This window comes from Planococcus citri, chromosome 5 (assembly GCF_950023065.1).
Source record: "Planococcus citri chromosome 5, ihPlaCitr1.1, whole genome shotgun sequence".
Taxonomy (NCBI): Eukaryota; Metazoa; Arthropoda; class Insecta; order Hemiptera; family Pseudococcidae; genus Planococcus; species Planococcus citri.
The window spans coordinates 25,798,634-25,825,707 of NC_088681.1; the positions used below are offsets into that span (position 1 = coordinate 25,798,634).

General features: G+C 35.7%; 1 protein-coding gene across 2 annotated transcripts in view; it reads right to left on the minus strand.

Moving 5' to 3' along the window:
- The window catches only part of Ptp36E (protein tyrosine phosphatase 36E), a 166,281-nt gene that overhangs the window by 16,551 nt on the left and 122,656 nt on the right, over nt 1–27,074 (minus strand). For both annotated transcript variants that reach the window (XM_065369415.1, XM_065369414.1), the window contains exons 5-9: nt 22,648–22,782; nt 21,360–21,497; nt 13,413–13,570; nt 10,610–10,745; nt 8,750–8,899 (exon numbers count right to left, since the gene is read on the minus strand). In XM_065369415.1, the coding sequence (XP_065225487.1) occupies nt 8,750–8,899; nt 10,610–10,745; nt 13,413–13,570; nt 21,360–21,497; nt 22,648–22,782 (717 nt within the window). The remainder of the gene's footprint in view (nt 1–8,749; nt 8,900–10,609; nt 10,746–13,412; nt 13,571–21,359; nt 21,498–22,647; nt 22,783–27,074) is intronic.

Genomic DNA, 27,074 nt, shown 5'->3' on the forward strand with positions numbered 1-27,074 from the left:
ATTCTGAAAAATTTCCATAGATGCACCTTTTGATGCTTTTTTGATATATTCAAGTTTAGAGATGGGATCTCTTAATGGTGGGGGAGCACCCTCACCCCCAACTTTGGGCAAAACTTTCAAAAAAAAATCTGGGGCATGTGATATATCGACTTGTATGTTTTTGGTAACGTTGAACACGAATATGACGTCAGATTTTTGATTGGACCCTATCCACGGCCTCCGGCCCCAGCACCTCCCCATATGGGGTAAATGTTCAAAAAAGTGTTTTATTCGTGCGACACATGAAATTGTATGTTTTTGGTGACGCTGAATACGAATATGACGTCAGATTTTTGATTGGACCTATCCACGGCCTCCAACAAATTTGTTAGACATTTACCAATTGAGGGGGGGGGGGTTCTGGGAGGCATGGGTGAGGTCAATTTGAAAAACCAAGGCTATATTCGTGTTCAGCAACATCGAAAACTTACCATCTCATGTGTCACACGATTGAAACCATTTTTTTTTTAGGTTACTCCCCCTTGGGGAGGTGCTGGGGGCCGTCGATAGGTCCAACCAAAAATCTGACGTCATATTCGTATTTATCGTCACCAAAAACATACTATTTGATGTGTCGCTCGAAAAAACCCCTATTTTGAACTTTTACCCCATTTGGGGAGGTGCTGGGGGCCGTGGATAGGGCCCAATCAAAAATCTAACGTCATATTCGTGTTCAGCGTTACCAAAAACATACAACTCGATGTATCACATGCCCCGGATTTTTTTTTGAAAGTTTTGCCCAAAATTGGGGGTGTGGGTGCTTTCTCTCCATTAAGAGATCCCATCTCGAAACATGAATATTTCAAAAAAACATCAAAAGGTGCATCTAAGGAAGTTTTTTCAGAATTTTAAATGGTAGCTCTCTGTTAAGATTTCGTTAATACGTATATACGTAGGCATCGTACTTAGGTACGTATATCACACGTAGATTCGTCTTTAAAAACTAGTCTAAGAAACTTTTGTTTATTTCGTTAGGTATTTCGTATTCGTTTAAAGAATTGTTGGTTGCCAAAGTGCGCCAGGAGCAAAATTCAAAATTACGCGATTTTGCGTAAAATAGAAATATTCGGCTAGTTTAAAATATTTAGACTCAAAATTTCGTACTTTTACAGTGTATACGTTTGAGGTCATTCCTCTGTTGGTTTTTATATTGTCAACAACGTTTTTATGTTCGACGAAAGTCATTTTATTTCGATGTTATTTTTTTGAATTTTTTTATTTGAAAATAAAATTCAATTTATTTAAGTTGAAAAGCAGTTCCATGTTATTTTATCGACTTTGTCGATTCTGTTGAATACGTTATACGTATCATGGTAGGCAGAGCTATGGTTCAATAGCTTTTCGATTTCTACGTTCGTTATTTTCGTTTCCGTAAATGTTGAGTGCGATTTTGGGCACTAATTCGTCGAAAAACGAGTCCGATTCCGAGTCTAGTGATAATTCGTTAAACCTAGACGATTCCGGCGAATGCAGAGGTTTCTCTACTGGTAGTGCACGTACGGCCAGAAACCGTAAGAGAAACGCGCGCAAGAAATTATTGCGCAAATCGCTCGAATTAAAGAAAGCTGCAGCAAAGTCAAATATTGCGAGCGGCGATCAATCTACGCCAACGTCGTCGAATAATAACGCAAATCCGAAACTGTCGTCGTCTACGCAATCCGCCGAAAACGTCGAACCGCCAACGCCTGATCCGGTAAACGTTGAGAATCCAATTCCGCCGATTCGTACGCTGACTCCGTCGCCAATACGTCGTAACCGCAGTCGAAGCTCAAGCAGTCGAGATAGTAGTCGTAGTTCAAGTGAATCGTCCGGCGAATACAAAACCGCAATGTCTGGCGACCGTAAGGAGCATAATCCTGCTCAATACAAAGTTGGTTTAAATTATGTAATGTTTAAGCGTCGTTTATTAATCGCACTCTGGGCTAAAAAAATTAGAGAAATGCGTGTTAACCCCCGATGATTGTTCACCCGACCAAAGGGACAAAGCCTTTAATTTCATATTCGAGCGTTTACACGATACGATCGCGCGTCTTATTAAAGAGGAACGGTGTCCGAAAAAATTATTAAAAGAATTAGACGACAATTATGGTCAAGTAGACGAGATCGCGTTAGTAGAGACCCGTACGGCCTTGGCCAAACTCGACATAGATAGGTTCGATACGTGTAGGAACTACCTCGATGAAATTCAGTTGCTTGTTAACAAACTGGAGGCCGCTGGGGTTGTCGTGAACGCTGCGGAGAAATACTCGTACATATTAACGGGTATTAAAGATAAAAAGCGATTCGATAATATCTGCGTATCGGCCCGCACAGCGTTACACGGCAAACCAGCCGATCCTGAGTTACTGGCATCATTGTTGAAAGACTATGATGACAGAAACAAATCGTCGTCGTCGAAGGAATCGTTGAAAGGTGCAGCATTAGTGGTACCTGGCCCCTCTGGGGAACAGGGGAAAAGGTCGAATTCGTCGTCTGATAATAGGGACAAGAAAGATAGGCAGAGATGCTACAAATGTCGCAAGGTTGGACATAAAGCGAATTCGTGTCGCTCAAAATTCGACGATACGAAACGTGATCGAAACCCAAACGAATCCGTTCGCTGTTACAGATGTAACGGCTTAGGCCATTTCGGAAAATCGTGCCCTCGTTACGGAGACGAGGCGAATGAAAAGCGAAGCAAGGACGCGAAGAACAAGAGGAATGATACTGGCAAGGGACCTGGAGGTCGTCCTCCACCCACCGCTATGATTGCATTCCAAAACGGATCAGTGTCTGGCTCAATTGATCCGGTACCGTCGACTTCTTCTGGTTATGTAGCTCCGTCGTCCGCTCCGTTGTCCGCTTCGTCGCCTGCCTCGTCGTCCGTAATGGTGAGTCAAAATTTTGGTACTAATTCGAATCGTAGTAGTAAACGTAGTAATGCGTCGATTTGCGCTTTAGCGAACCTTTCGGGTTGTTTCGATTCCGCGTTACAAACGACCTACGGTCATTCCAACGTAGATGATGGTGAAGATTACTTGACGTTCATCGTAGATTCGGGCTGCACGAATCACATGGTTCGTTTTCCAAATTTACTGAAAAACGAAAATAAATTATTCGGTGAAACGATTTTGGTCGCTAAAGAAAACGTTTTTCTTACTAAAGATAGCGTAGGAAACTTACCTATTTTAGGTGACAACGATAAAGAATATTATTTAAAAGACGTATTTTTTGTTCCCCAACTTTCTCACAATCTGTTGAGCGTGATTAAATTAAATGAAAACGGTTTTTCGGTATTATTTGACGCGAATCCTCGAATCGTCGATCGTAACGGAGCTAGGGTGGCATCTTTAAAAATTGTTAACGGTTTGTTTGTAGTAAAATTTCTAATAAATTTTGTTTCTGAGTGGTACGACAGTGCTTTGAATTCGGCAGATTCCGCTACTGGTACGGTCAATTCGGCAGACGATGAGTCTGCAAATAACAGTGATGTAAATTCTTTGACACGAAATATGGAAAATTTGAATATTAATTCTAATTTTAAAAATGATGAACTACGTACCGATATTTGGCATAGAAGGTTAGGTCACCCATCGAAAAAAGTTATCTATGCTATTCCAGGCTTGAAGAAATGTGCGTGTCCGAAATTAAGTCAATGTAGTGTCTGTTGTAAAGCTAAACAGAAAAAGCACGCATATAATAGTTCGAGATATCGTTTCAAAAATCCGTTAGACCTCGTACACGTAGATATTATGGGTCCAATAAATTCAAGTATTGATGGGGAAAGATATATTGTAGGATTTTTAGACGATTGTACGAGATTTGCAGTTACGTATGCAATGGAAACGAAGGACGAAGTAGGGTACTATTTTGAATCGTATAATAAATTGGTTTCGAACATTTTTAATCGTAAAATTACGCGTATTCGATGCGATAACGCGCCTGAATTAGTCGGAGGTAAATTCAAGGAAGTTGTAAATAGGGAGGGTATGCAAATGCAGAACTCTGAACCCTACGAAGCGCAGCATAACGGCGCCATAGAAAGATTTTTCCGTACGTTGCAGGAGAGAATGAGGTCATTTTTGATAGATGCCAATTTGCCTAAAAAATTCTGGGTATACGCTGCATATTCAGCTACGTTTATTTATAATCGTATACCAAATTCTTCTTTAAATATGAAATCCCCTTACGAGATTTGGAATCAACGTAGTCCCGATCTGTCTCATTTGAAATTGTTCGGTAGCGTAGGTTTTGTTCTGAAACCAAAAGAAAAACGTGATAAATTGGATGAAAAATCCGAACCGATGATTTTGGTTGGTTTTTCCGATACTGGGTATTTAATGCTCGATGTAAAACGTAATAAAATCGTACCTTCATCGAACGTTGAGTTTGATGAAACGAAAACATACGCTGATTTGACCGGAGAAACTGTAGATAATAACTTTATCGACTTTACGCAAAACAGCGAGAGTTTGGCAAATCCAATACCATCGGCCAGTGGTGCCATGAATCAAAATTATTTGAGTAGTGTAGGTAGCGATATTCTTTCGGTAAATTCTTCGAGCGATGATTCTTCGGATAGTGAATCTGAAACTAACGAAGATCAATCAGCAAAACATTTTGCATTAAAATCGAACGAAAAACAGTCGAACGAACTGACCTACGAACAGGCAATCTCAGGTCCCGATGGTAAATTTTGGCGTAAGGCAATTCAAGAAGAGCTTGAAGCGATGGAGAAAAAGGAAGTCTGGTATGAAAGTACGTTGGATGAGCTTAAAACCGATAGTTACTCTCAAGTCGACTCGAAGTGGGTTTTGACTAAGAAGATCAATACCCAAGGGGGAGTAAAATTCAAAGCTCGACTCGTCTTGAGAGGTTTTAAAGACCTCCATAAGTACGAGCTAACTGAAATTTACGCGCCGACTCCAAATAATCCGATCATTCGTGAGGTAATTAACGTAGCGACCGTAAACGATTGGCCCTTAAGGCAATTAGACGTATCAACGGCATTTCTCAACGGAGATATCACTCGAACGATAGTTTTTAAGCCACCTCAGGGTTCTTCACCTGAAAATAAAGGAAAAATTTTCGTTTTAAAAAGGTCACTTTATGGGTTAAAAACCTCCCCTAAAAATTGGAATTCTAAATTGAACGAGTATTTATTATCGTTGGGATTTGAACAATCCAAAGTGGAACCGTGCGTATATTTCGATAGCAAAGATCCATTGAGATGTTTCTTTGTAGTTTTCGTAGATGATTTTTTAATTTCGGGTAGAGATTCTAAACTAATCAAATGGTTAGTTGATTCTCTTGAAAATAAATTTGGAATTCGTGATCTCGGGGAGAGTAAAAAATTCGTGGGAATTGAAATCGATAGAAATAAAAGCAATAAATGTACGTACTTACACCAGGTAGCGTATATTAATTCGCTGATAAAGGAGTACGGTTTAGAAGGTGCGAATAATGTGTATTCTCCAATGGAACCAAATCTCAAAATCGTAAATCCAAAACGCGATAAATCGTACGAAACCAAAGTACGAGCTCTTTTAGGTTGCTTGGGATATATTTCGAGAGGCACTAGACCGGACATCGCTTTCCCGGTAAATTTCTTATCACGATACCAGCAATTCGCAAATTCTGAAATTTATCAATATGCATTACGCATATTAAAGTATTTAAAAACCACGATAGAAACTAAATTACGGTACGATACAAACGTTAGAAAAGACAGGTATAACTTCAGAATATTCGTCGATGCAGATTACGCCGGTGATTTAATCGATAGGACGTCCACAAGTGGAGTTATGACTTATCACTGTGGAAATCTTATCGATTGGTCAGTAAAAAAACAAAACTGTGTTAGCACTTCGTCTGCCGAATCAGAGTATATAGCGATGTCGTTCTCAGCTAAACAAGGTTTAGCATGGAAAAATTTTCTCTCGGAATTAAATATCAAAATCGAAACGATCCCCGTTTTCTCCGATAGCTCTTCGGCGATTGCTATCGGTAGTACTACGGAAAGTCAACGAACACGACACATCGATATTTCTGTACACCACGTTCGCGATCTCGTACAGAAACATATCGTACAACTCGTTAAAATTGCAGGGACTGACCAAATTGCAGATGCAATGACCAAATCCCTTACGCGAAAGATTTTTAAGAAAATGTTCAATTTAATGTATAAATTGAAATAATCGTCGTGTTTTGATGACAAATGTTATCAAACGTACTTTTTATTTGTGTTATTTTTGACTTCTCGCATATGTTACACGTAATTGTATACACCACCCCATTTATTATGTTCGTTCGTTCGGTGAAATATTGTAAAATTTATTTTTTATTTAAAAAATGTTAATTTTAAGGGGGAGTGTTAAGATTTCGTTAATACGTATATACGTAGGCATCGTACTTAGGTACGTATATCACACGTAGATTCGTCTTTAAAAACTAGTCTAAGAAACTTTTGTTTATTTCGTTAGGTATTTCGTATTCGTTTAAAGAATTGTTGGTTGCCAAAGTGCGCCAGGAGCAAAATTCAAAATTACGCGATTTTGCGTAAAATAGAAATATTCGGCTAGTTTAAAATATTTAGACTCAAAATTTCGTACTTTTACAGTGTATACGTTTGAGGTCATTCCTCTGTTGGTTTTTATATTGTCAACAACGTTTTTATGTTCGACGAAAGTCATTTTATTTCGATGTTATTTTTTTGAATTTTTTTATTTGAAAATAAAATTCAATTTATTTAAGTTGAAAAGCAGTTCCATGTTATTTTATCGACTTTGTCGATTCTGTTGAATACGTTATACGTATCACTCTCACCTACAGCGCCGTTTCCAAATTTGAACTTTCAAATTTTGAAAATTTCAAAATGCTTAGAAAGTTCAAAATTCAATACTCTTTTGAACTGTGAAATCAGTGTTGATCAAAGTATCATAGTTTTGGAGGAATGCGCTGCTGAAGTTGTAAGTACCTCGAGGCAATGTAAAAATAATGGAAGCCCTCCACTCGCCCCCTGAGGGGGCTGGGACCAAACTGATTGCGGGTTTCTTACTTACTGGGTGGGTAGATATTTTAAAAAAAATTTGAGCGAAATCGAAAGGCATGACTCAAAAACGTTGGTTGAATTGACATGGAATGACCCCTTGCTTTTTCAGGGCTCTTACACGCTTACTTTTCAATTTTTTAAAGTTTTCAAAAAATATGGTATTTTTATTATTGCCAATTTCAAAAGTCGAAAAAGGAGTGTTTTGACATTTTGGTTAGTCCTGTTATTTTTTTCTCAAATTTTCAAAAAATATAATCTTATCGTAGGTACATCTTTAAAAAAATGGTTTCTCCCTGAAATCACACAAAAGTATCGTCTTTTTTCCAAAAATTGCTTTACATGTTTCGCTTTTTCATCAAAAAGTTTTTTTAAAAAATCAATAGGTAATTACAAAATAGGCCAATATTTGCTAAAATTGACCAAGTTTTGCTTTTTGCCAAAAAAATGGCAAAAATTTTCACTTTTAATTAAATTGCTGACAAGTTTTTTTTATTTACATACATATTTATTTTATTTTTCAAAAAAATTACTTCCAAGACTCATTCTTTTAGTAGTTGCAAAAAGTCTATCTTTTTTGACAAAAATTGTGAATAAATATAATTTTTTATAACCAAAAATTCATATTTTTTTTTCAAAACTATCAAAATTTTAACGAAAAACTCACTTGCTTCAAGAATTAAGTACCCAAAAGTCCTAAGTTTTTTTTTGTTTGTTAGAAATCATGTTTTGCCAAATCTTTGGGTCTGATTTTTTCTAACACTGCCAAGTTTAGTTCTTTGCCGAAAATTATTAAAATTTCTTGCATCATAAATAATTTTTACTTTTTAGCAAAATAGCTTAAAATTGTTGTTTTTTTTCAAAAAAAAATCCAAAACGTCTCACTTTTTTTCAAAAAATTTACATCAAAATTCTCATCTTTTTACCAAAAAATGTCAAACCCTCTTTTTTAGTGTTTTTCAATGTTTTCCTTTCTGCTAAAAATTGCAGAAACTTTTTCTCATTGCAGAAAATTAGGCAAAAACTCTTGTGTTTTTACCACAATGTTCCAAAATATGTAACTAAGTAGTCAAACTTTTAAAAATAAGTTTTGCTGTTGTTTTGCTCCTTCTTTGACCACTTCATTTTAGTCGATTTTCCAACATTTCTTGACTACTAAAGTACCTTTTTTGAAAACAAATTCAAGTTGGTACGAGCTCTTCAAGTTCAAAAAAAAAAGAAAAAAATGAAAAATGAAAAATTTACGCAAATTATAGTTTACGAGTATTTAGATTTTCGGAAAGTTGATCATCATTTCAAAATAATTTCTGATGTAGGTATTCATATTTTTTCACAACCTTTTATCAATTCAAGGTTTCCAATGTTTTTTCTTTGAGGTTTTTGAAATTTCAATGAAATATAAATTTTAATTTAACCCAAGTCTTGGTTTAAAAAGATCATTTTTCATTGAGATTCGTACAAGTTTACCCTTCCTTTTTAAAGCATTTTAGGCAATTTTTCCGATGCTTTTTTTCGCATTCAATTTCCATCCTTTTCTTTTGCAACTCAAAAACTGCAACTTCATACCATTTTCAAAAAAAAAAGAGGAGGGAATTCATTCTGCCAAAACTTACTTCACAAGCAGTTGCTTTAAGCTAGAAATATATACTGTACCAAGGTAGGCACCAGCAAATTCACACCTACCTGGTATTCCCTTTGATACTCGTTTAGCTTCGTGTAGGAATCTCTTATCGATTTCATTTTCAGTCTTTGTGAAAGTTCTTTGACAGGGAACCAGGAAATACCACATATCACGAATTCTTCTAACGTATCGTAAATAAATTTATATTGGTCCTAGAAAAGAAGACGAAAAAATTGAGTTAGCTAATTACATCTGGAGTATAAAACCGTGAACGAACCCAATACTCGACAACTTTTCAATTCAACACCTACGCGCTAACTGACACGAACCACGTAGCCGCAAGCATCACACAACAGTGTTGCCAAATAGGCCGAAAGACAAAAGAGAATTCCCTTTCACGTTCATTATTGCTGCAGGGACACTATCGTCGATACCGAAACCGAATAAGTTTCCTGGTTTCAAATCAAATTTCAAAACGAATAGGTACTTGAGACGCATAAAACGAAAATATAAAACTATCGAAACGAATTGTATTATGGCATTATTCGAGTGTGTTTTTTTTTATTCCTCGCTAAAAACCCATTTTAGCGCCCAAGGCAATTCCAAAATCCATTTTATTTCTTTTCGAATATCACCAAGGTGTGGCGAAAGTGTAGGTAGGTTCATCTACGTACCTATTGCTATATTTTCCCATCTCTCGACAAAGTACCCTTTTTACTTCGCGAATTACTTTGCTTCGCTAAACAAGCGAGAAAAAAATAAATTTTTTAAATGTATTAATACATTTCCGTAGTAGTCGTCGTAAGATTCTCTCTTTCAGCAGAGAGAGCGACGTGCGACGACGCTGTCGATCCTTCTAGCCTCAAGCGTTCCCTTTCTGTTCATACTTTATATGTAGGTACCTACTGTACGTTTTTGTGCCGATATTTTTTTCAATAATTTTTCAACAGAGTGAAAACTTTGGCCGTAGTTTTTATACGTGCAACGTGCAAACGAAACTTTCCCCAAGTTTCAAATGAGAAATGAACTTAGCTTTGACAGATGTTTAGAATTAAATAGGTTATAAGCGGCTGCCTAGCGAAACTATATCGTGATATGAATTAATAGGTGGATTCGTGATGGAGTATTTTATACGACAGAAAAACAGTCTTCAAGTTTGTAAACAAAAAGATACTCGAGAACGCTCCCCTTACATTCTCGTATATTTCTTATTGAGGTCAAGTAATTTTTACCCCTGTTTTTTTTGTTTGTAATTTTCGACTTGCAATTGAATTAATAAATGAGTACCTAGATAGAGAGGAAAGTTTAATGATCTAGCAACTTTGCTAAAATCATCTATATCCGCAGCTAATCATTTTATAAAAATGATCATCACTCGAATGTCTATAGAAATACTTGTACTGTAGAATGGAATCAGAGGTAGGTACAGAATGAGTGTAAAAGCAAATAAAATATTTATACGTGACTTATTCTTCATCGTCTACACCTCTGCTGGGTGAATTTGGCCAACATACGAGTCAGCCATTTGACTCGTAGCCAATAATTCGTATGTAACGAATAAAGTCATTCGCAATAATAGATTTGAAAATTATTATACGCATATCCAAATCTCCAAACGAGATTAGGTAGTACATTTTACGAGTGTGTAATATTTACGTATAGTGTGTCTCATATATAGTAAACACAGGGCTCACTCGCTAATGCATAATTATATTCTTACTCTTCGCGACGACTTTATTTAGCTTATATTTTCTCATAAGTATAAAGGTCTTTTCTCGTGTTGACGTATTAATTTGGACGAGAACACGTGGCGTTCGTCTTAAAACATACCTCTAGTATACCTAGAAGATATCCACTTGAAACGTGATACTACAAAATACTCAAGATTTCCATTAAAGCTGGCAAAATACACAAGTACTCACCAAAGTTTCCACCATTCCTTTGCGAGATCTTCGTAACATTTTCAAATATCCGAAAACGTTAAAACAATCTTCTTCTTCCATTAATTCTAAATTAGCATCAATACATAAATAAACACCAGATCTTCCACCGCCGTCGCTGTGAAATAAACAAAGCCAAATCGTTAGGTACCTAGTAACTTATTTTTGATAATGGCAGTTGAATTTTTCGATTTAGGTGGTATTTGTCAAATGACCAAGCTGTAATTCATCTAAAATTAAATGGAAATGTAGTAGAAACAATGACATTGTATCACACTTGCTCTGGAAATGTTCTAATCAGAGTAAAAAAGGGCAAACAAGTATACGTACTACTAGTAAGTATCTGTCTTAAACATAAAATTTTAATCATCAAAAACGATTCTATTTTAACTTTCAATCTTAAGATACTTAAGAAAAGTTTCGAGCTTGAATTAGAAATGAGTAGCTATACTTGATACTTGAGCCTCGGTTTAATAAGTTGGGTGAATACTTAAGTGTAACGATCTAATTTCAAAAAATTATTATTTTTTGGTATGGAAATATCTCAAGTAACAGATGGCGTTCCTAACTTTTTCACTGTGTTTTTGGTTCTTTCTTTTCTGTGTACCTTTATACGTACAATCGTAGATGAAAAAGTTTACTATTACCATATTCAATTCAAAAGTTTTTTACCAAAGCAAACATTTTTTACGAAATTTTCAGAACGGTTAAATTTTGATTTTCTCAACATTCTCTAGTTTTTTTTTTTTTTTTTTTTTTTTGCTTTGTGAAAGAGTAGGTAAGTTGTCAACTTAGTTTACACAGGCAGTAAAATAAAGCTACGTGTACACCTAAATACTAATATGTACGTAGATGTACGTGCATGGGTTTTGATTGAACTAAATCAAAGTTGATGTTTTGCTGGCTTATTTGATAGGTAATGGAGTGAGATGTCAGGCTCAAAAATTCCTCAAAAAAAAAGATAGAAATTCCGTGTTTGAAATTAGGCTTGATGGACCCTCACGAAATTTTTTAAACCGTACACAGGTAAATCGAAAGAGCAGACAAAAATTCATAAGCTGTCAAAATTTCAAGCGCTAAAGTAACTTTTTCGATTTTTGGTGAATTTTCAAAAATCAAATTTTGGCCAAAATGTGGGGGAAAAATCAAAATTTTACCAAATGGGCCCAGATACCCTATTTTTGAACTGCCAAATCGATTGAAAACCGTTTCAAACCGTTTTGAGCAGTTCTGGAGCCTCCAGCAGATTTTTAAAACTCGAAGCAAAGTCGAAATTCATTCTGCAAACTAATTTAAATTCACCACGAAGTCGACTGCAGGTGAATTCCGAGTCGTTTTGGAATCTCCAGCGATTTTTGAAAATTACTGAAGCCTCCACTAGATTTTTGAAACTTGAAAGTTCCCCAAAATTTCATCAATGGAGATGGGAGGCTAAAATTAACGAAATTTCAATTTTCCTAAAACGCCATGAAAGCTTTCAAAAAGTCACTGGAGGCTCCAGAATGACTTGAACCCACCTGAAGTCGTCTTCAGAGGGTGTTAAAATTGGAGTGCAGAGGTAATTTTGGCTTTTCATCTCCATTTGAAGTTTCAAAAATCTACTGGAGGCTCCAGTAATTTTCAAAAAGTCACAGAAGGCTCCAAAACCACTTGAAACCACCATGCAGTTGACTTCATATTGTATTGAAATTAGTTTGAAGCGTAAAGTTTGGCTTAATAACCCCATTTGATAAAATGTTGTGAAAATTTCCAGTTTCAAAAATCTGGTGGAGACTCCAGTTATTTTCAAAAAGTCGCTGGAAGCTCCAAAATGACTTGAACCCATCTGAAATCGTCTTTAGAGGGTGTTAAAATTTGAGTCCAGAGTTAATTTTAGCTTTCCATCTCCATTTGATGAAATTTTGGAGAACTTTCAAGTTTCAAAAATCTACTGGAGACTTCAGTAATTTTCAAAAAATCGCTGGAGACCCCAAAACGACTTGAAATTCACCTGTAGTCGACTTCATAGTGAATTGAAATTAGTTTTCAGAATAAATTTCGACTTTCCAACTCCATTTGATGAAATTTTGTGAAAATTTCGAATTTTAAAAATCTGCTGGAGGCTCCAAGAACTGCTCAAAATGGTTTGAAACGGGTTTCAATCGATTTGGCAGGTCAAAAATAGGGTACCTATGATACCAAATTTCAGCTTTCTAGGTCATTTTGGTAAGATTTTGATTTTTTCCCACATTTTGGCCAAAATTTGATTTTGGAAATTCACCAAAAATCGAAAAAGGCACTTTAGCGCTTAAAATTTTGACAGCTGATGAATTTTTGCTTGCTCTTTCGATTTACCTTTGTACGGTTTAAAAAATTTCGTGCAAGTCCTATGTTGGAACGCAAAATCTACGATTTCGGCTGACCTGTCAATCAAAATGGCTACCATTTTGTAAGTAGGGCCACATTTTATTTTGAGGACAAGGGCTAGAAATGTTCCTTAGGATTCCCCCCGTTAAGAAAAAAGTTGTCCCGGAGGATCGGCAGGGGGTGCAATTGATCCTTATGCGGGGCCCGACTAATGCCTCTTTGGTCACTCATTTGTTTTCGAAACTAGATAGGAAGAAGAGAGGAGGAAGTCGTTGAGGAGACACTAAACGATCGAATCCATAAGATCATTTCGTATTTGAAATCATGATGAACTCAACTACAAAGGAATCAATTAGGTACCTCCCTTGTAAGGCCAACATCCAAGTGCCCTATAATTAGTACTTTAAATTAATCTATAGATAAGTATATGTACACTTACTTGCAGTGAACTACGATAGGCCCTTCTTGCTCCATTCTAGATCCGACCACAGCTCGCATACGCCTACGAAACTCTAAAATAGCATTTGAAAATGGACACGTATGACAGGGCCATTCGGTGTAATGGAATTGTAACAACGTCCTTTCTCGTTCTTCCGGCTAAACAATTTCAAGTTAAAAAATCATGTCAGAAAAACCCATCGATAATACACATTTCAGCTGACCATCGTATTGGTGGTACTCATACTACATGTACATACACAATACACATACTACATCGGTGGCTACAGTAAGTATATAGATATATGGTATAATAAAAGAAGAAGAAAAAAAGTATGAAAATCCTTCTATATAGGCGCAAAATCAAAAACAGATCACAAATATATCCAAGGCTTAACGTCGCTCTTTTTCCTTGAAAGCGACGTAGAAAAGGTAACCATTTATAGAAGCTTATCTTTTCATTAAACGTAAAAAAATACACCGAAGGTCATATATCGTTTTATTTCGCCGCATGTAGGTATACATACGAGTAGAAAACAAAACAAAACAAAAAATTACAAAAGCTGCGTATTTTTGTATTCCGCGTAGATATCAATTTTTAACCCTAATAAAGTTTTTATTTTTCTGTTAGGTACCAACTTTTTTTCTTTCTTGATTTATAGACGCGAAATACAGGTAGGTATAGTTTTTTGTGTGCACGTATGTTTTCATATACTGGGTGATCCTTTAAGTAATAAAATGTACTGAATTTTGTTTTTTCCTCGCAAATATTGAATAGTCTCGTTTTTTCCTTTCGAATCAATACCTATTTTTACTCTGTGAATTTCCATATCATATATTCAATTGATGGAATGATAAATCTGTGACATATTTTCTCACGATTCCTTGGATAATTTAGCATAGGTAGGTATACATCATTCCAACTATTCTAAACTGAGTTTCCATTCGAATTTTTGAGAATTTTTTCATTTTGAATAAATTATCGAGCCATTCAGTGAAATTTTAGTAACTAATTTTGAAGGAATTTTTGTAAGAATGGTACTTACAGCAATTTTGAAAGGATTTTAAATAGTAAGTAAGTATACTTACCTAACGACAAAGTTTCATTTTGAACAATTTTCACTCAATTTCAAAAGAATTCTTCCATCATGCGTGGATTCTGAGACTATTTTTGAGATATGTACCACTGATCAACCGGTTTTGTAATTTCCCAACTTTTTCCCCATGACGATTTTGGCAAAAATTGAAACTTTTTAAACATTTTAATAAGAATTTGGACCTTTAGACAATGGTCTTTTTCAGCAATTTTGGCAAAAAATGTGTTTTTTTTACAATTTTGACAAGAAACAAAAATTCTGGGGAAGAGAAGCATTGTATTGAACATGTTTACAAAAACAGTAGGTACCTAGGTACTTTTCAAGAAAATTTTGGTAGAAATACACTTTTCTGGTAATTTAGAGAAAACATGACATTTTTTTTTAGCAATTTTGAAAAAAAAACAGAATTTTTACTAATTAAGAAATTTTAAAGAAAAAACTGTATTTTTTAGTCAGCAAAGGCAAAAATTAATCCTTTTTGGATGTTTTGGTAAAAAGCAGTAATTTCTTAAAAATTTGGAATCAACCCAAACTTTTAGACAATTTTGTCAAAAATAAATCTTTTTGCTAATTTTGACAAAAAACAAAACCTATTTGACATTTTTGGCGAAAAACAGGATTTTTCATGGCAATTTTGACAAAATTTATATCACTGTAGGTATTCGAAACAAAAAAATATCAAGTCACTTATGCATCTAATAACTCGTAACTGTTCAAACAATATATAAAAAATAAAAAAATCATTTGAAGTGACTTTTCACTACCTCATAATATTTCATTCAAATTCCCTTAATGCTAGCTTCCCTTTTCAGAGGGTGTAAAAATATTTCCATTCAACAAAAACAAAACAAAACAGGAAAAAATGGTTTAAGTAACAAAATAAATTATGCGCTAAACTTTTACAAATTGCCTTTTTCATTTCAAATTCACAGAATTGCTTTGATTTCAAGGTGAAATATTGACCAATGTAACATTTTCGTTGAAGCAGTTTCTGCGCCAGGAGCTTTTTGTTTGTGATAGAAAGAATCTTAAGGCCATGTTTGGTTTCATTTGAAGCTTTATTTCATGGCATTGAAGCTTTTTAGGAATCAAAAAATACATCAATGCAGGACTGAAGTGACATTTTCGTTGAGGTGGTTTCTGCGCCAGGAGCCTTTTGTTTGTGATGGAAAAATCTGAAATGCATGTTTGGTTTCATTTGGAAGCTTTCTTTCATAGCATTGAAGTTTTTTAGGAATCAAAAAATACATCCATGTGAGACAGAAAGTGACATTCTCATCGAGGCGGTTTCTGCGCCAGGAGCTTTTTGTTTGTGCTAGAAAGAATCTCAAGGCCATGTTTGGTTTCATTTGAAGCTTTCTTTTGTGGCATTGAGGCTTTTTAGGAATCAAAAAATACATCAATGTAGGACTGAAGTGACATTTCGTCGAGGCGGTTTCTGCGCCAGGAGCCTTTTGATTGAGATGAAAAAATCTTAAGTACATGTTTGGTTTTATTTGGAAGGGTTCTTTCATAGCATTGAAGTTTTTTAGGAATCAAAAAATACATCCATGCAAGACAGAAAGTGACATCCTCATCGAGGCGGTTTCTACGCCAGGAGCTTTTTGTTTGTGCTAGAAAGAATCTTAAGGCCATGTTTGGTTTCATTTGAAGCTTTCTTTTGTGGCATTGAGGTTTTTTAGGAATCAAAAAATACATCAATGTAGGACTGAAGTGACATTTCGTCGAGGCGGTTTCTGCGCCAGGAGCTTTTTGTTTGTGATAGAAATAATCCTAAGTACATGTTTGGTTTCATTTGGAAGCGTTCTTTCATGGCATGGCATTGGAAGTTTTTAAGAACTAAGAAATACACCAACTGGCAAAGTTTGTGATGCTGAACTTCATTTTTCGGCTATTCTAGCGAATTTTGAAACATTTATGAGGACCAATTTTTCTAGAAAAGATCAAAATTTCAATATGTACATTGAGATAAAAAGCTAAGATTTGGTTTAGACCAACCAATGTTTTTAAGCTTTAGAATTTAATTATTGGATTTTCTGGCTTTTGAAAAATTCGCATATAAAACGGATGAAAAATTTTTTCAGTAGGTACCTACTTAAAAATTGGATTTTTTTAAGATCAAAAATTAGGATATAAATTAAATTTTAGTCCTCTACTTCAGTTTGAATAATGTTAAGGGCTTTTCATTGGAAATGAATCAACTCCTAATTTTTAAAAATTCGTATACCTAGGTCTCGAATCAACAAATGGAACTCATCATTGAAAATTGTCTCACAAGTAATGTACATAATTATATTCAGGTATTTCTAGGTACAACCTGAACATTTTTTTTCAGTTGAGATACCCATTCATCCATTCCTCAGTTACAACAACTCACAACTTTGTATTGATCTAATAGAAGCACGATTTAAGAATCTGTATTCACCTACCTACTCCTAGATCAATTTTTCATTCATTTTTCATACTTTGGGACAAGATGGCTGGTAGAGAGGTGCTGTGAATTTTCACTACGTTTATTTAAGACCTTTTAGCCATTATTATTAGATAAGCCTAACTGAAATTCTATCAGCGTAAAAGATGATGAAACGTGACCCCCTTTCCCCTCGTCTTTATTTACTTATCGTTAATTCTGTTAAAATGTAATTATTTCGTTTACATAACGCTTAATTTAATTACCTTCGTTTCGTCGTTCGCAAACATCATAAGTCACACACCAAAAAAAAAAAAAAAAAAAAAACAGCGAAGAGTAACCGAAGAGACAAAAAGATAGAAAGAGAGAGGTGAAATTTAAATTTCCCGATCCACCGACAATATCTGGACAAGGCTTTTCTTCCAACGTAAGTGGCGTTATTAATGGAGGAAAAATGATACAACTATCGTCTTTTTTTCTCGCGCCTACTGCCACGCCGTCGTGAAACAACGTCGTTTATCATTGTCAAACTCAATTACCTTTTCTGGCGTAAAAGTTGCACGCGTACGCGCGGTATATAGTAAAAATCAAGAAAAATTAATAAACTCTCGAAAAATACTGTACGTATCCTACATTAAAATGAAATAATAACACGAGCTCCAGAAGAGAAAGCAAAAAAGGCAACAACAGTAGCAACAACAAAGTGTGTATAAGGATAACAACGTATATAATTTTTCAACGTCTTTTCGTTTAATCTACACCGAAACGTATGGCGAACGACAAAATGTATAAGAAAATACGCTAAATGATGCGTGAAAATAAGTACACAAAGTTACGCCCCCTCGTGATAAAAAGATTAAAAATATCGACGCATTTTCAACTCCATTTATCATTTGAGCGATTTTTTTTTTCTTCACTCTGTGCATTATTATATGTTTGCTGCAAACGTATAATTTTTAAAAATATTAGTGTACCAGTCCGCGCACACCGTAATGTAGCATAATCTTCGTGTATACACACACATTTGCGCCCATAAAAATGTAAATTGCAATTTTAAAATCCAATACGACAAACATATCTGATATATGAAATGAATTAATGCTAAAAATATGTAAATAAAATGTTTTTTTTTTTTTTTTTGCAACGTTAATCTATCTACACAGAAGCTTTCACAGATGAAATTTTTCCCGTAGAATAAATTACTCAGACGTGATAGAGATATCAATTGGACCACAGGGTGAAAGAAAATTCGCTCGAGTCGTATAATTTATAAAGCTAAGATTTTTCGAATTTTTTTTTTTCGCCTCGCCAATTTTATAGCGAATACGTCGTCTTTGGATTAGCAAAAAATAGGGAAAAAAGAGAGAAAAAACCACCGAGCATTAAAAGAAGTTGATACGAAACTTCAGGTAATTAAAATTTGTCTACGATTTAACAACCCTATTAAGGTTATATATCAAGAAGGCCGTAAAATACGACTGAATGGCGAACACGATTTGTTATTTTTTTTTCTCTCCCTGTACCAAGCGTATAAATTGCTGACGGCTCTAGTTTTCCTCCTCTTTTCTCCAAGACTAACTATGGGGAGATGGGGAGAAATTAACGCGTCGAATAAACCATTTCATCGAAGGTAAGTGTATTGCTACCACGAGAAACGAAAGATTAGTGGTATTGAAAGTTGCCCATTTTTATTTTGGCAACAGAACCGTACAAAACCACAGATACTTCGAATGGTTGATTTCGTTCGATGATTAGTCACCATTGTTTGAGGACGGAATTTCAATTCGAGGAAAATTAGAGCTTTATTTTCCATGATTAGAAGCAGGTGAGAAATTCATTTCACTCTAGGCTTCAAGCTCTTCTAAAAATTGCCATGTCTCTGAGTCTACAAGATGCTGTAGAAAATATCGATGTAAAAACCAAAAGTGCCCATGGCGTATTCGAGAAGAGATTGAGAATAAAACACTTCCAAAACGTAGGTATGTTTCAGGAATTCATTGAATTTTATCCATGCCACTGCAACTCAGCTCTCCCTCTCATAACCATAGTCAATTTTGACGTTATAGGTATTTAACGATGATACAAAATTAAAAGTCATTTTTTTTAAACAACTATGATTTCTGACATTACTTTTAAAAACATGGAAAAAAATTGATCAATTTACAATGTTTGGAGCTTTTATGTGATTTTACAATATTTGAACTTACTTTTAAAAACTTGGAAAAAGTTGCAATCAATCAATTCCTAACAAGCACTCAGACAACCACTAGTGGTCAGACAGACAGACAGATGACTTTGAGAAGCCATTCTGGCAGGTCAATGACCTTAAAAGGTCAAGCAAGCAGGCAAACAGGCCACAGACAGACAGATCAATGACCTTGAGAGGTCAGACAGACGGGTATATGACCTTTAGAGGCTGGACAAGTAGGAGAGGGTCAACGACCTGGATATGCAGGTTACACAAACTGACAGACAACTTTGAGAAACAAGACAGATGAGTCAATGACCTTGAGAGACCAGACAGGCATACCGACGACTTTGAGAAGCCCGGCCAACAGACCAACGACCTTAAGAAGTCTGACAGGTAAATGGGCAATCTTGGGAAACTAGACAGGTTGGTCAGTGAACTTAAGAGGACATACCAACGGGTCAATGACCTAAAGAGGCCATACATGTAGACAGACGACCTTGGAAATCTAGAAAAGTAGGCCTGTAACCTGTGACCAGACACACAGATTGATCGGACTTTAGAGCCAGGACAAGAAATCAGAGAACTTTGAGAGGCTAAACAGACGGGTCAATGACCTCAAGAGACCAGATGGAAGCGATAATCATGAAAAAGAAAAAAATCTTGCTAAAAGTTTCCAAACTGATTGGAAAATAATGAAATTTGTTTTGGAAATTGTGGGTGCCTTCAGGCCCCAGTAAGGACCTGGAGTTGAATCAGACACCATTTTCAATCAGTGGGTGCCTTCAGACCCAAGTAAGAACCTGGGGTTGATTCAGGCACCGTTTTCAATCAATGGGCGTTTTCAGACCCAAAAGTAAAGACCTGTGGTTAAATCAGACACAGTTTTCAATCAATTTGTGCTTTCAGACCCAAGTAAGGACCTGGGGTTGAATCAGACACCATTTTCAATCAGTGGGTGCTTTCAGACTCAAGTAAGGACCTGGGGTTGAAGCAGACACCGTTTTCAATCAATGGGCGCCTTCAGACCCAAGTAAGGACCTGTGGTTGAATCAGACACCTGGGGTTGATTCAGACACCTAGGGTTGAATCAGACACCGTTTTCAATCAATGGGCGCCTTCAGACCCATGTAAGGACCTGTGGTAGTGGGTGTTTTCAAATCCAAGTAAGGACTTGGGGTTGAATCAGACATAGTTTTCAATCAGTGGGTATTTTCAGACCCAAGTAAGGACCATGTGATTAAATTGGACACAGTTCTCAATCAGTGATTGTTTTCAGACCCAAGTAAGGACTTGGGGTTCAATCAGACACCGTTTTGTATCAGCGGGTGTTTTCAGAATATAATTTCTGAAATTGAAGGAGCTAGTCCATTTCTTTTTCCATGTAGGCGAATATTCAAAAAATGTCTCAAATTTAAAAAAATGAATTCAGCACCTGAAATGTTGTACCAAAAATGATGGTACGAGTAGATATAAATAGGTACAAATAGGTAGATAATGCTCAATTATAGAATAGGTAAGAATTAAGTGAAATGATTCTAAAAGATTGAACTTCCCCTCCTCATTTTTCCCTTCACCAAAAAAGGACTGGGCTCAACATTAAACAAGCAAGGTACCTAAATGCTTTTTTAAATTTGATTAATTTGTAATGACAGTAAACGCGAAAACAGAAAGTGAAAAATTACTCCACGTGTCAAGAGTGAGTGTCTCCCTCTTCCAAAAGGACGAAGTCTCAAACGGAATTGGGAGGAGAAAAAGGCTCTCAGCTGGGCCATGCAATCACAAATAAAACGAAACAAAATCACAAAATTTTCCTGAACGCTTAAAAAATACTTCTGGCGCAGAAACTCCTTGATAAAAAGACCACTCTTTTATATATATAAGATTTCAAAATCATATCCGACACGTTTAAATTTTTCGAGATATGACATTTTTCATTGCGGGTGTTTCTGCGCCAGGAGCATTTTTTTAAACGTTGGTAAAATATTTTGATGTCTTGTTTCGTTTCATTTCATGATTGTATAGCTCAGTTGAGAGTCCCTTCTCCTTTTCAGTTTCATTTGAAGTACCAAAAATCACATCGTTACCGATGCAATAAGAAAATTACTCATCGATTATTTATCGATAAAGACCTAATTTCAGCATGATTTCGTCGAGATTCTGAATACCATTATATTTATATTCTAAAATCACATCTCTGGATTCTTATTTTTAAAGGTATAAACGTATAAAAGCGAGTAAAAATTTACATACCGTTCCTTTTTTATGTATCACACGAATAGTACGAATGTGAAAATTGGCTAATTCTTCTTCGTGCTGTATGGAAATATTTAGGTTACCGTAATCTTCGCTTTTCACCTTAGCCGAAGGCCAATATTGAATACACATAACCTAAAAAATGATAATACAAATATAAAGCGGGTATCCTATTCGAGTGTGTAGCTTTGTACACTATATATGTACTTATACGTATGTACTATAGATAGAGATACGTAGAGTAAGGTTTGCTACCATACTGAAGTAGGTAAGGCAACAAACGAGCTAGGCTAACGTTAAAGAACCCAGTTAAGGGGGGTTTTCGATTTGTGAAAAGCAGTACGTGAAAAAGGCACGTTTAATTTGCATGTCGACTCTCTTATTCCTCTTATCCTTCTTATATATGTAGTAGGTACATATTTCTATTCGAGTGCCATATACTCACGACGTACCTCTCTTCAGATACTCACATAGGTATATACAGTTAAATAGAAAGTATAATACAATAATTCATTATCAAAAGTCGCTTATATTATAAATTAATACGTCTAACTCGTAACGCTATTATCATGCTTAACCGAAAACCTTTACGGAATTGTCTTCTTTGACACCATTTATTATTTTCGTACAAAGTAAAATGTTTCCTTGATTAAATAAAATTAGACATGTATGATAAAAGCAGAATCAACCTGTTGCGCCACACCGTTCAAATATTATAAATTCGAGCGGGTCTTAATTATAACATCATGCTCAAGAATGAGGGTATAGTTCGTTAAACTACACAAGTCGAAAGTTTACCACGCGTAGGATGAACAAATTTCTTGCTGAGTAAGTAATAATACCTATGTATTTTGTCTTACAAGTATGCAGATGTGGAAGAACAATTTTTTCATTAGGATTCTCTACCTGGCTCAACATAGGGGTGACGAAGCTGAATACGTCTAGAAATACTTTATTTGACGTTTGATTGATGCGACGTTGCCAATTCTACAATTAATATCTTCCAGCTTTTTTTTCAAATTTAAGGGCTGAAAAGACTTAAAAGATGGGACTATTTTTTGTTGTTGTACTTTTTTAAACTTGTTTTTTAATGGGAACGTGCTAAAGGAGGACAAAGCAAGACTTTTGGCAGAACACTTTTCAGATGTTTAGTCCTATTTTATTTTCAATTTCGGAGATTCGAACATTTATCGGCTGGAAGAACTTCCTAATTACGTAGGTATTTTAGGTTACAATATATTCAATGATGCTTAAGTGTTAATATTCAACTATCGATTCAACTTACTTTAATAAAATCGAATGTTTTAGTTAACATCACAATACAACTGGCTTTCTCTTGCCAAACCATTCGCCAAAAATCATTGACTGTAGTTTCGGTAGGACCTTGCGTTACAATATACGCTTTAGGCTTTAATAAACTCTGCAATAAAACAAGAGAAAAAAAAAGGTTGTAATTTAGTCGAAACAACGTGCACAACTTACCATAACAAATAAGAAATGAAAAAAAAAAAAGGCAGCTAAGAAACGTCTAAAAGAACGGGGAAAAAAGCAAAAAGTACGAATAACAGTTTATTTATGTAAGTTGACTCTCTACTTTTGAGAGATGCGTTCACATATTATTCGTTCCAATATCTCGCGGAGCCGATCCAGTCTGAGAAATTTTCGTAAAAGTTTTCCGCGTAAAAAAAATCCTGCAATTGGAAGTGGAAAGTTGTTGGCATATTTTCCAACGTCGATGTTCAATATAAACATAATTTTGCCTCGAGTTTATCACCCTTTCTGCCTATGTCTTTGGTTCGTTTACTTAAATTGCCTACGTGTGGGGAGGATGCATTCGGTGTAGGTCTATAGCTATTCATACTGATTAAAAACTTTATCATCTTATTTGGTGTTTTTATTTTGGTGAGAAGTTTACGACATATTGTAAACAATGTACGAGAGATAGTTGCGATAAAAAACAAAAACAAAACAAACAGAATAAACTTATAGGTACATACAATGTACGTTGGTACCTAACTACCTACCAACAGTAAGTACCTACGCACTGAGGTAAGTTTTTTCGCCATGCTTCGACGAGGACGAGGGTCGCGTGTGTTAATAATTCGAAAGGACGAGCACCTCTCTAGAATCTAGCACGTGAACGACGTCTACATTATTCATGAAAAACTTCTCTGCATAAAATTTATAATTCGTATCGCCTCGCGCTCTCTTGATTTTACTTTTTAAATTAACAAACGCGAAAATTTATTTAACGAGAAACAGGTACCTATAACGTTATTAAATATACGAAACGTTAAAATTACTTATCACGTTTCGTCGTCGAATTTCGCTTTCGTCAACATTGTCACGTATAAAATTGAAATGAAACCGGTCGCCTCTTATTCTATCGCATACCTACGAACTATAATATTGACTATTCTGCAGACATTTCACCCTGAAAATATCCTATTCTTGCGATATTAGATGTAATATTTTTCTTGGTGAAATTCCAGTCATCTGCTGTGCAGATGTTATTTCGACATTTATAAAGGATTATTTTCATTATGAAAACGCGTTTACTGAATGCGATATTTCCTCCGATTGATTTTATAAGTAGGTATAATACTAGTAGTAAACTATGGTTGAAGGATGGTGCTTGTGAATAGAGTGGAGACAATTTTGATTATTTATATTTTCAAACAAATGGAAAATGCTTCTTCAGGAAATTCCCATTTCGTTCAGTAAAATTAACACCGAGGAATAGTAGGTACAGATTGCTAAAATTTGATTAGAGCGTTTTCCTATTGCGATTAGGAATTATTTTAAAATACGCCCAAGGACAGAGCCATCGAGAAGGGGGGAGGGGGCAGTTTGCCTCCGGGCTCGCGTTTTCTGGAGGATCCGACAAAATAAGGACCTGTCATGATGAAAGAGAATGATCGCTTTTCTATTTCAAAATTAACTTCCTAAGAAACATAATTGAAATTCTAAAATTTTAAAAACCAAAAAATAAACTCCTCGCATTAGAAAAAAAAACTTGTTTTATAAGGCATCTCAAAATTGAATTTTTGATAGTTCTCGCCCTCGCGATTTGTTTCTCAACTTGGAATAAACAAATTTCATTTGAGGCCTCCAAAAATCCAAAAAGGAAAATGAAAATTTTTATAAGTCACATGAATCATATCATCATCATAACGTATCACCCCACACAGGGGTATCATGACCATTCCAGTTATGTAATCCTGTGGTTGAGCGCATGTCACCACTCCTTGTCCTACATGCTTCTCACACATTTGGCAAATCTACAGCTTATTGTTGCTTTGCAAATGGAGTCAGTCCATCGGGTTGACAATCATACTCTGGCTCTTGCTCCTTCTACTCTGTCTTGCACAAATATTGTCTCCATGGCATCCCCTCTTGTGACCGGTCCAAAGTATTTCAGTATCTGTCCAAGGATCATCACAGGTAGTCGTTTGGTCACACCACTAAGGCTTTTGACGTATTGCGGGTTGAATATCGGTTTGCCTGAACTTTATCAGTTTGGTGGGCATTCTTATCAGTGAGTATCAAAATTTCATATTTTGAGCAATTTTCACAAGGTGTTTTTGAAATGTGGCCTATAGCTTTTATTTAGTTTTTTCTTCAATCTTAAACACCTGTTTTTAAACCCTATATATAATGGAAAAATATCCTCTCTTTGTCGAGTTTTAAAGAAGTTGACAAAACGTCTTTGAACCTCGACAAAGAGCGGATCTTTTTCCATAACAGGATTTAACAGTGTTTAAAATTGAAGAAAAAACTAAATAAAAGCTATACATTTCAAAAACACCTTTTGTGAAAATTGCTCAAAATATGAAATTTTGATACTCACTGATAAGAATGCCCACCAAACTGATAAAGTTCAGGCAAACCGATATGCAACCCGCGATATGTCAAAAGCCTTATTTCACTCAGTATCAAGGTGTTAGTTCTATTTGCTGTCCAAGGGATCCTCAGCAGTCGCCTCCAGCATCACCCCTATTGACAAAAATTATGCGATAGCATGCTGTTATGCATAGCACAAGCAATGCGTGAATTTGGACTAAAAAAAAACAACATGCGATTCAGCCTGCAAATAGCATGTGTAAAAGTAATGTTAAAGAATATAAAATGAAATAACAATTAAAAAAATTTTGCTCTAAGCGGGGATTGCACCGGGGACATGTAGTTTCCATTTTTCCACATTACCCAACTCACTTGGCCACTCCCCTGCTTGCAAAGAGTGGAGTTATTTCCCCATAAATGTTTGCACTTTTTGGACTTTGGAGAAAAATTAAAAAATTTAATAAGTTCACAACACACAGACATTTATGTGGAAAGAACTCCACTCTTCGCAAGCAGTGAAGTGGCCGAGTGGGTTAGGTAACGCAAAAAAATAGAGACTGTGTGTCTGAGGTTCAATCCCCACCTGGGGCAAAATTTTTTCAATTGTTTTTTCATTTTATAAACATTACTTCTACGCACGCTATTAGCAGGCTGAATCGCATGTTTTTTTTTCAAGTTAAAATGCACACATACACATCTACCAACTTACACACCTGTTTTTATGCATAATTTTGTCAATAGGGACATTTTAATTGTGTCGATCCGTCACTGATCCATTTCATGAATGGTTCAAGTCTTAATGCATACATGAACACTGAGAAGAACAGCGCATTGACTAGTCAAATTTTAAGGGTCCTGCTTATTTCAGAACCGCTCCATATTTGTTTCAGAGGAGTCATCACAGTTCTGGTGAGCTGGCAGTGGTGATGTATCTCAGCTCCACATCCAATGGTGTTCTCAAGAATGGATCCAAGGTAGGAAAATATGTAGCTTCACAACTTCAATTCCATCAACTTCCTGTGTCTTTGGCAACTTGTTGGTTGGCCTGTCAATTATCTACATATAGGGATGTTTGAGCGCTCTACAGAATGCTACCAAATTTACAGATTGACATGTATCTGACACTTGATGCCACCAAAGTGGTGTTATCAGCATACCTGAGGTTGGTGAAAGGTGGTCCATCTGTCACCTATCAGGACACCTCGCCATTCATTAGTGCCATCTCAGTAATCCATGATCTTTTGCAGGATTTCTTAGATGATGTATTCTCTGTAGATGTTAAATAGAAGAGGAGACATGTATACCTACAGTCTTGGCAAACTCCTTTTTCTGGGTGGAATTTTCCTGATGTTGTCCTGTTGGCTTAGAGTACTACAAACCAGGTATGTCAGATGGTCATTTTGTTCCTGATTTGACGAACTCAGCAGTGCAGTTTATGGGAATTTGGCAAACTTTAACTGCGTATATCTTCAAAACCGTGCACTTTTACAACTTTTTCGTAATAACATCTTTGAAAGAGAATTGAACGAGCTTTCCAATGGTATGCTACATGTATCAATCAAAGTACATTTAATTTTTTGAATTTCAGTCATTTTTCAGCACTTCATTTTCGGGTTAAAAATAGTTTGAAATTGTGTGAAATTCACAGCATGTGCTCTAATTCAATGATTACTTTCATTCTATGCCAGAAATTCTGTCATAAAAACCTTGAATTGAAAAACAACAATTTTTGAAAGTGAGGAACAAAATGGGAGTCTGGCATACCTACCCGGGTTATAGTACCTCAGTTGGCTCAGACGTTTGATCAGCCACACTAGATGCTTCAGAGCACCCATCTCCAGCAGGATCTGCCATAACTTCTGTTAGTGA